Here is an 11,300-nt window from a genome sequence, read left to right as displayed (position 1 = left end):
TTGACCATGAAAGAACACATATTGTGGAAGGTGTACACCAACTTGTTTTAGTGACTCTCTTTGACTTTTGTTAATAGCCATTTCAAGACACCATATTTCTACCACTTATTAGCATGTGTAAATACCCTAAGATTAACCTCTCATGTTTTAATGCATTGAAAACCGGTAGAATTGATGGTAAATTGAAACATGTGCACAACCTAGTTTACCTACACACAAAACGAACGGTCACAATTAATGCTCACCAAATCATTAATGGCGCATAGGAATGATTGAAACTTGCGCATGCACTAACCGTTTCAATGACCAAAGTTTAACTTCTCACTGCACTCTACATTGGAAATTGGTTCAATTTTTTTTTCTTAATAGCAGTTTTAGTCCCCTAACTTTTCTAAAGTTGCGATTTTGGCCCCATAAGAAAAATAAAACTACAAAACCGCCCCCTAAGTTTTGCACCTGTGGCAGTTTTGGCCCCCCAAGGCCAAAAAAATAAAAAAAGCTTTTTTTTTTATGAAGAGGCAAAAAAAATTATGTTAACTGAACTGTACTTTTTTTATGTGGTGGCCAAGGTTTGAACTCTAGATTTATACATTGTCCATATCAACTGAGTTAAGCTCACGATGACAACATTGAACTTTACTAAAACTTAAAACATAATTCTCATTTAAATGCTAAGGGACTGTCAAGATTGAATTCAAGTTAGCACATCACGACACCAGCTAATTAATCCAAGAAAATCCAATAACCATTTGCTAGCTTTTGGGATGAACAATATAACTTTTTTACAAATTAGATGGAATAAATGTTGATTCAAGGAAAGCATTGGTATAGAAACCATATGAAAGGTGAGTGGAGTTGTATTTATACGTGTGACTGATTATGGAGCAAATGGAGCAATGGGTTAATGGTACACATGTATGCATATGTATATAGTAGGTTTATAGAAATGCCATAATTTATACATGACTTAAGATATCCTTGATAGACACATGACTCTAATCAACAAATAAGATGATTAATCACCTTGTGATAGTTACCATTATAAATTTTCAAAGTTATAAGTCTGCACGTGAGATCAATGACTATGGCTATTAGCCAAGTTTATGAAGAAAAAAAAAATAACAATGACCTCTTGGGATTTTTCCAATGTATTTGGAGTTCATTCTTATGGAGTGTGAATGATCATATTTCAGGTAACCTTCTTGTTTTAATGGATTGGTACACCAAAAAGCAAACCAACTAATGATAAAGTTAAGTGTGAATAAGCTTGATCTTTTAAGATCTCAGGATGATGTTTCTTTTATTGATTCAATTCGAATGCTAATTCTAGCTCTCCCAACCATTAAACCCCTTTTGCATGAGAAGATCATTGGCAAAAGAGTAATCATGTCCAATACGGCTGCACCATGTTGGCTATAGATTACACGACTATAAAAGAAAATTGAAACAACTCGATTTTCCATATCGGAACTCAAGACATAAACTATTTTCACATAAGACAGCCCATTGAATGAATGAAAAACGCAATGCAATTGATAGATAAAATGTGTTAAACACCTTTAAGTAACTACAATATAAACGGAAATTGCCAAAATGACATTACAATTCCAAAACATTGTAGTCTTAAAATAAACGGAAAAAATACACAAAACTTGCCAAGATGCTTTTTTCCAAACATTAAAATTCAAACATAAGCTATATCCAACTTTTGAAGCACCAATCTTGATCCCAGCTCCTTCAGATAGTCGAGGACTCGAGCAATCATAAGTAAATGCCTGAAATGGAAGAAATAAAAAAATATGTTAAAGTTATAAAACATGTACAATCTAGAAAATGGTAGGTTAAAAACATGATTGTGAAAATGGTAGGTTAAAGGAATCAAAGAAGATGAGATGATGGATTAATGAACATATATACCGGTTAAGCTGTGCAATGCACTGGCTGTCTTCGCTATGACATCATATGTCGTTGACAGAGGCTTTAGCTTGGTGGAAGAAACATGAGAACGATAACTGCCATCACATAAATAATGATAGGTATAAATAGATACATATGACTTAGTTTATATGGGAATATGAGAGATCATTAGTTGCCTTGGGAATTTGTATTAGTGCATTAGTGAATTGAATACAACATGGTTTAGCGTGACCAATGTACAACATTGGAAAAAGTGAAATTTTTAGGTATATTAGGTACATTGTAATCTTTAGGTGGAAGATTTGAATTTCAAATTTTGCATTAAATGAAGCTAGAAAGCATAATTCCCGCCAAAGGTTTAGGTTTAGGGTTTTTTAAGTAAGGTTTGCATTGTACCTTAGGATTAGATATAAAGATGGACTTAAAACCTTTGATGATTATAGGTTCACCTAAGAGATTAGGGAATTATAATCAGAAAAGAGGGCTTAGGATCAAGGGATTGACCTAAGCTATTTTGTTAATTTGTCGTTAACTTTATAGCGTTCGTAAACTTAAGAAACAGGTTGCTAATGAGCGATGAGCAGATGAATCGAATGACCTAGTCATCTCTCCATATCATTTCTCGAACCAATTTTACCTGAACCATTTTTATTTACATTTGCAATCCAAACCAATTGCCTCAGTGCACCCCCCATTTTACAAACATCCTTAATAATAATGACATTCCCGAGTAGAAGTTGAAACAGTCTCTGTGGATACGAATCTTATAAATTTTATTACTTCGATATAAGTTAGTACACTTGCTAATTTTGTATCAATGGGTGGTATTTGAAGAAAAAGACAATTCACGACCCTACTTTATTCAATTGCTTATATATTATTAAAAATTATTAAATTTTAATTTTAAAAAAATCTAAAGATAATTTTATCACTTTTTTTTAGAGTAACTTTATCATTTAAGTATAATATATATCATATCATGTCAATATTGCACCAAACACATGATAGGATTATATAATGTTATCATCTTTCTTATCATGTGTTAACCAAACATGAGATATGATAAGTGTTTATCCTGTTACTATCATATCTTGTCATTATCCAGTTATTTATCATATACTATCTCTACCCTATCATGCGCACCAAACGGGCCCTAAGTACTTGTTTGTATTCAGTTGATATATCACATATCATACATCTCTAATATCCTTTTATCACTCATACCTCTCACATTCAATAATAAAGTGTTTTATCGTTCCTTTGTAGTTTCCTCTCTAAGTGTGAGTGTGTAGAGATCATTCTAATCTTTCTCTCAATTATGTATGTGCATGTTCTATCGGACTATGCCACATATTAAGGAAGGATGAAGTGCGAATGTTTTTTTTTACCTCTTTAACAATGAAATATATCTTCAAAATGGTTACAGTTTAAAGAACTTTTTAATGGAATGAATTAAAATAAATGAATGAGTTAATGTATAATTGTCATTGGTTAAAATAAGGGTTAATTATGTTTCTAGTCCCTATAAAATAGCGACCTTGTAAGTTTAGTCCCTACTTAATTTTAATAGCATTTTTAGTCCCTAATTTTGTTTTTCTGCACTGAGTATTAGTCCCTACTCAATTCAAATTTGTTTAATTTATGCTTAAACTCTTAAATTTTTGAACAATTTTTTGCAGACATGTTTAGAACATTACTAAAAGTTCGTCCGCAAAAAATTATTGCAAAAATTGATTTCTACATCCAGATTTTATTACTTTTTATCTTTAACTTTTGTCGTTTTAAAAAATTCATATTTAATTCATTTCATGTCAGAAAATTCTAAATTTTAGTAAACGAACCTTTCATAGTGTTCTAATCTTGTCTCAAAAAAATCGTTCAAAAATTTAAGAGTTTAAGGATAATTAATCAAACTTTGTTTTAGCAGGGACTAAAATTATAAGTAAATTTTTTTTTATAGGGACTAAAAATGCTATTAAAATTAAGTAGGGACTAAACTTACAAGGTCACTATTTTATAGGGACTAGAAATATAATTAACCCTTAAAATAATTATATTAAAGTATTGCAAATCATAAAACAATTGTCAATTAATTAATTAATTAATGTCACATGTAAAGTTTGTTGAGAATATTAAGGAGACATAACATGTGTAGTTAGGCATTCTATTAATTGTGAAATGTGTATAAGAAATAGGAGATACGTGATTTTCTATCGTCAATCATATTAGAGATTCTATCAATAATTTCCTCTTTGAAGTCTTTTAACAAATTCCTAATTCATCACTAAGCCATGGAGAAGAAATCACTAGTTGGCGTGTGTTTCCTCTTCCTCGTTCTCTTTGTTGCACGTAAGTCGCGATTCTTTAGCAAACATTTTTATTGAATGGTTAATAGTATATCAGTTAATTATATTCTTGTTACTAATTAAGATGCATAATGTTGTGTTCACAAAAAAAAAAAAAAAAAAAGGATATACAATGTTACATAAATTCACCAACTTTAAGACACATTCCTTGTACATGGATCACTCTATTTTTCATTCAATCTTTTGACACCCCCGCCATAAGTGGTGGTTGGTACTTGGTAGTGGTCGACGGGAGGCAGAGTCTGATCACCACTCGGTGGGCTGCAATTGAGGTCTAGCGACCTCACATCAGACAATCAAACAATCATAGATCTAGTTAAAATCAATTTTTCATGTGGTGTCCAACCACTACCATCGTCTAATAAGTGTGAGAGACACTAAATATTTCAACCTTGATACATCACCAACATTTTGTGTCAAGTGAGTGAAAGCTTCATGTATTTCTTTCTTATTCCCACCAGGTTGTTGGGTTGTAGAAAAAAAACCAATAGAAAATTACAAGGTAACAAGCATGCAGACAAAAATACTTGATGATAATGTATAATTGGTTTGAAAAAGCCAACAAGAAGGCTCTTGGGTATTGTCATTATTTTCATCTTAATTATTGTCATTTATGCTCATCCTCATTAAGTGAGAAAATGACAAACTTGTGTGTGTGATATTATGAGTATGCTTGCTAATGATTTTTTGTTGTTAGGGGTGAGAACGTAGATAGGATGTTTTACAACCAAATTGATGCATGTATATACTCTTGAATTATCAACTAACCCAAAAAAAAAAAAAAAAACTTGTGTATTTGCAATGCAATATTTGTCTCATATGTGCACATAGAATTGGCATGTAAATTTGTAACTTTTTTTTTTTCCGTCAAGTAATCTAGTGGCTAGAGCTCACACAATTTAATTGAGGAGAAGTGGGGTGTCCGGAGTTCGAACCCCAACCCCTGCATATAATATGCAATATCCCTACCAACTGAGCTAAGCTCACGGGGATAATTTGTAATTAATACTAGACAAGATAAAATATGAGAAATGATAATTCTACTTTAGTATAAAATTTGGGACAATTATCTCTCTCTCTCTCTTGTTCAATAAGAATAAAGAAAAAGATTATGTCCGTATCACTTACTTTGTAGAACAAGTTCAAAAGTCCGGTTATGTTATAAGCCTGCATCACATCAGGAACACACCAATTCAAAATTGCAATATTGCTTAAACTTAGGCGATTTCTAATGGATTTTGCATAGTTTAGGATTCTACTCAGGACTGAGATCGGTAAGGCAGCGCAAAATCACAAAATCGTAGGATTTCAGGATTCTTATCAGGATTTTTAGAACAATATTCATATTGACTACAAAAAAAAATTATGTTGATATTGCTGTCTCAAACAAATAACTATGTTGTTTTTTTAAGAAGCTAAATTAAACCATAAAACCTTGAGAAAAAGCACACTCCCAAATTCTAAGCCAACACCACCAGACCAACCCAAATGGGTTAAAAAAATTAAAAAGAACTATGTTGATATTGCATTGTCATCATCTTAATAAATCTACACTCCCATTAAAGCTAACCCTATATATGCACATAGCATTGTCATATTTTTTTTTTTTTTAGTAAATTGTCATAATCTTGTTGAATTTATACCACTACCCCATCACGAAATTTACCTACAATTGGCAGAAAGCAGATTGGCATTTTGTGGAATTGAAATATTTCGAATTCAATTCTAAATCTGTTGCGAGTGTGTGTTTGTATTGCTGATGCATATGTAACTTAGTTTGAAGCTTGACGCATGAATAATTCCATTTTCCTTTGTAAGATCATAATTGCAATTAGCAAATGTTCTCACAAAAGGAGTGGCAAGCCGAGTGTTTAATTAGTCTTTATTCAAAGGATCATGCTAAATTGTGTCCTTAGGACGAGTTAAGATCTTATCCATTGATGTTTTTATTCATTTCTTCCATTTTGAGAGATAAAGACACATAAAATTTTGAAAAAAGTAAAATATAATTAATGATGGTGAGATCCACTTAGTGGTAGAATCCACAATCTATTTTTTGTGTTTATCTTTCTTCAAATTGCAAACTCCATTTATTTTGCTAAATAGAGAGGATCTTAACCACCTCAGGGCACATGTTAAAAATTTCATAAATGGTAAATATTTATTACAAAAAATAATTTTCAATCTCCAAAAGAATAAATTGGTTCAATTTTCTAGATAAAATTTACACTTTAAGTTCCTTAACATGTGTCATAATGACACAAGTTAGCATTACCCTTATTTAAATTGGGAATTAATGATATCCATGTACCAACTTGAGTGGGGTGTCAAGATCATAGTCATTGGGTTCGCAATTCGTTTCGATGCGTAGTACGAGTTCTGGTACGCAGTACATAACTTTTGAATAATTAGGTTTGTTAGGGGTATACATAATCAGTACTCTCTCCGCTTCAAAATGAGTGTCGTTTTAGCCGAAAAAATTGTTTCAAAATGAATGTCACTTTCAGTTTTCAATGCAATATTAATTACTTTTTCCTAAGAGTACTCCTTAATTATTACTATGCACACTACTTCCAAAGTACCGCATTTTACTTTAATTTATAATAATGGAAAATGCACCAATTGCTAACAAGGCTATTTTAGTAAAAGTGTCATGTCTATAGACAACATTATTGCATTTCTTAATATGTGTGTAACAATTTAAAACGACATTCATTTTGAAACGGATGAAGTACATCATTTCAGTTTGTTGTAAGTTCTAATATACTAATCGATACAATATTAATAAAAAAAAATCGGTAGAAAACATTAATGTGAATGAGTAAAAATATTAAAATTATAATATTCAAAATATAAGCCTTACTCTGTTACTCATTCAAAAAAATATAAGCCTTACATAATTAGATTTATTTTTTAAAAAAACTAGATTTATATTCCTTCAAAAATACGGACAGTTTTTTAATTTAAAAAGAAGACTTGTTAAGTAGGTTTTTTCCCATTTGAAAAAAAAATAGTTTTTTTTTTCAAAACAATTTAATTATTACTATTCCGTTACCTATGTATCGGTGATAAACACCAAACTGGTCGTCCTCGTGAGTTTAGCTCAGTTGGTATGGCCAATGCATAAAATATGCAAGGTCACTACCCAAAAAAAAAACACCAAACTGTTACTTTCGAAAAATACCAAACCTATGTACGATACTAATTAAGTACTCCCTCCGGTCCTATTTACAAGAGACAATTGATTTTTTAGATACATTAAATAATTTATGTATTTGATTTAGATTCTTGACTAGATACATAAGTTATTCAATGTATCTAAAAAGTCAACTCTCTCTTATAAATAGGACCGGAGGGAGTACATCATTTCAGTTTGAAGAAGAGTAATTAAATTTTCTTTACGTTAAGAGTAATTAATATTTAGTCAACGAGAAAAGAGTAATTAACAATTCTTTGAAAGAAAAAAAAAAATTTAAATTCACTTTACCATATAGAGGAGTCTCTCTCTTGACTTTTCATCTTCAACATATAAACAAAATAATACTCCTATCTCAAAAGACTCCTATCTTCTCCCTTGTTTTTTTCATAATCTTATTTCTTCCAAATTTCAATTAATCATATAATGGAAAATGAATCTTTCATACAATTTGAATTCGCCTCTTCCTAACCTCATTCAAATTGAAATTCAAAATTGGAAAAGGGGAAAATTGTGACTTTCTTTCACGGTTCACTCTTTCATCTTCTGTGAATTCTACACGAATTTAGACGAACTAATTAGTAAAAGTACCGTGAACTGGTTCAAGGAAACTACTCACGGTTCTCTCGTAAGTGTAGCAAATTATGTGAGATTATAGGAAGGCTTGTGTATAAATGTCCTTTATTTTCTATGGTTAATCATATAAAAAAAATTCTACTAATAATTTTTTCTTTGAAGCCTTTTAACAAATTTATAATTCATCACTAAGCCATGGAGAAGAAATCAGTAGCTAGATTGTGTTTCCTCTTCCTCATTCTCTTTGTTGCACATAAGACATCATTCTTTAGCATACATTTTTATTACATGGTTTATAGTATATTAATTAATTATATCCTCCTTACTAATTAGGATGCATAATGTCGTGTTCATAAAAATAAAATTTCGATACACAATGCTACGTAAATTCACCAACTTTAAGATACATTTCTTGTGCATGGATCACTCTAGTTGTCATTCATCCATTCATGTACAATTTTTTTACACATCCGATGATTAATGATATAAGGGAAATGTTAAACAGTGCCCCGACGCGTGATATTATTATGGTTCAGATCAATTTTTAGTCCTTTATATTTGTTTATACTATGAGGTATACTCATTTGATTTGACACAAAAATATATAGTCAATCTTGTATATTTATCAAAAAGTTAAAGATGTTATCTAATCAATATTCAATTTGGTACTTTGATACAGGGGAGATTGTGGTGATTGAAGCATATTGTAATGAGAAATTGTCTGGTACATTCAAGGGAATATGCTTCTCATTCTTCATGCATGGTCGATGTAACAAATATTGCAAGAACAAAGAGCACGCAATTAGTGGAAGGTGCAGGGAAGACTTCCGCTGTTGGTGCTTTAGATATTGTTAAATGGATCCAAAAGACGCATGCAGGGACAAAATATATGAATAAAGACTTTGTAATATATAATAAATAAATAACATGCAGTATAACTAGCACTACATCATTGTATGTCTATTAGCCAGGGCCGTTTCTAGAGTTTTAGGGGTCTTAGGCATCATATGAGAAAATGACCCTTACATAATAGACCTTAAAATTTGTTAGCTCATTGTTGTGATTTTATTAACTCTTCATTTCCTTTTTTTTTTTTTTCCGCTTTCCACTTTCAAAATAAATGTTTTTTAGGTCACATCTGAAAGTAAATCAAATGCTCCATAGACTCCAAAACAAAAATAAAATATCGTAGAAGCTTAGAACAATAACACATGCGAAGCACATAAGAATAATAACACCGGAAAAGTAAAAGTATGTCAACACGTAGTTAACTAAATTTTAAACTTTTGAATGCAAAATTCTTCAATGTTAAACCCATAACATCAGTAATACATGATACAAAATTAGTGTTAGACTTTTTAGAGGAATCATGGATACAAGAACTCCTTTGTATACTACAATTACATCTTTCCTCTTTTTATATGTTATAAGTATCTATAACAAAGTTCATTATGATGATACATGTATGTGTCTCGCATGATCTCGTATTATCAAATTCAATTATGCAATCCTTTCAATCAATTCAAGAAAGTTTACATTACTATATTCATGTAATTTATTTTTTTGGAACCTTTGAAAGACAAGATTAAGATGAATTTCTCTAGTATGTCCATTTTCAACTAAAATATAATTTGTTTTGTTATTAAAATTATCCCAATTTATTGGATAATAAATATCACCAATATTTTAAATATTAGTGACGCACATTCTTAGGAACAAAGGGCCCAAAAAAACATCACTAATTTCTTTGAAAATGTTATGAATAATATTAATATGATGTGGATGTCCATATTCCATAAGGCTTTCTATGTTCCTTAACTCCTAAGAGTGAATGCCTATATTCATTGTTAATGGCACTTATTCTTATGACCTTTCATGTACTTGTAACTTACCACATTTGTGTCCTATAAATAGGACTTATATCTCAATGTAAAGAACACAGTTGTGAAGTAATACTATATTCTCTTCTTCTCCCCTTATCTCTTTCTCTCTACTCTTCTATACAATGCAACTTTTGATAATACTTTTCTTAATTTCATAACACGTTATCAGCACGAAGCTCTAACAATTTGAGGTGATATCGATTCCTACTTGTTCTTGATATTATTTGTTGTGTTGTTTACATGTTCTTGATATTATTTGTTGTATTGTTTACATGTTTAGGATGTAATTTATTGATTCTAAACTTTGCTTCCATGGAATGAATTGCTATCTTTAATTGAAAATATATGACCTTTGTATTTAATGGATGTAATTTATTGATTCTAAACTTTGCTTCCATGAAGTTCCTTCTTTCCTGCTCAAAATTTGTATGTCTTGGTCACTTCATATGCTAAGGGTGTTTACTACCTTGTTGTTTTATGGTTTTTATGCATACCTATTAAATATAATTATTAGACATGTTGCTGAAACATCAGCTAGTATCTTCATTTGTTTCTTATATGCTTTTGATTTTATCTATCAATTTTTTATTAAACTTGACATTTTCTGAGATTGAGTATGATAAAGAGTATGATATAGTCTTAAACAAGATCAGAAGATTAATCACAATTCTACGATGGAAAGTGTTGGAAGGATTTAAAGAAGTAATGATGGTTCTAGACAATGATCCATGTTTGCGAATGGTTCATTACATCTCTATGTTTTTTAATTTCTCATTTTGTTTAAAAAAATTTTGAGTGAATTATTTACAACTTTTCAATTTCTCAATGTATAGACTATGATAATTAGGCAAGGGATAATTAATTTTAATTCCTCATTTTATTAGCATGTTTGATATTCTTGATAAATTTTTGAATAATTTAACATCGAGTATCCCTAAAGGATCACACAAAAGAATTGTTCTTGATCGTTATGAAGATCATGTGTAACATAGTACCTGAAGAACTAATCATTTTTATGATTAAAGAATTTTTCTTGATCATTGTTTATAAATATCTGAGATATAGTTCCTGAAGAACTAAAATATAATATTAAAGCATCCTTGAACGATTGCTCAAAGAATGGATTTTTTTTTTATTGTTTATGGAGATTTGAGATATGGTTCTAGAAGAACTGATAATTTAACATCAAGCATTTGTGAAAGATTGCAAAATAAAAATATTGTGATTTTCCTTTGTCATTGTCGATAGAGGTTTGTGGTTGAGTTCTTGAAGAACTAGATATTTGTTCATAATTTAAATACATAAGATCTATTTGATTTTAGTATAAGTTGAATTTGCTCCTGAAGGAGCAAAATCGAGAAA

The 11,300-nt window shown here is 30.4% G+C and overlaps 1 protein-coding gene across 1 annotated transcript; it reads left to right on the top strand.

Moving 5' to 3' along the window:
* The first annotated feature begins 4,144 nt into the window (after positions 1–4,144).
* Positions 4,145–9,109, top strand: LOC146944987 (defensin Lc-def-like). The gene is made up of 2 exons (XM_085743367.1): positions 4,145–4,266; positions 8,735–9,109. The coding sequence occupies exons 1-2, from the start codon at positions 4,209–4,211 to the stop codon at positions 8,908–8,910; spliced, it is 234 nt and encodes a 77-aa protein (XP_085599493.1). The 5' UTR covers positions 4,145–4,208; the 3' UTR covers positions 8,911–9,109.
* The last annotated feature ends 2,191 nt before the right edge of the window (positions 9,110–11,300 follow it).

Source organism: Medicago sativa, chromosome 2, assembly GCF_051527215.1.
Source record: "Medicago sativa cultivar Bolivia chromosome 2, Bolivia_mono, whole genome shotgun sequence".
Classification (NCBI taxonomy): Eukaryota; Viridiplantae; Streptophyta; class Magnoliopsida; order Fabales; family Fabaceae; genus Medicago; species Medicago sativa.
This window is presented reverse-complemented; position numbering and strand designations above follow the sequence as displayed.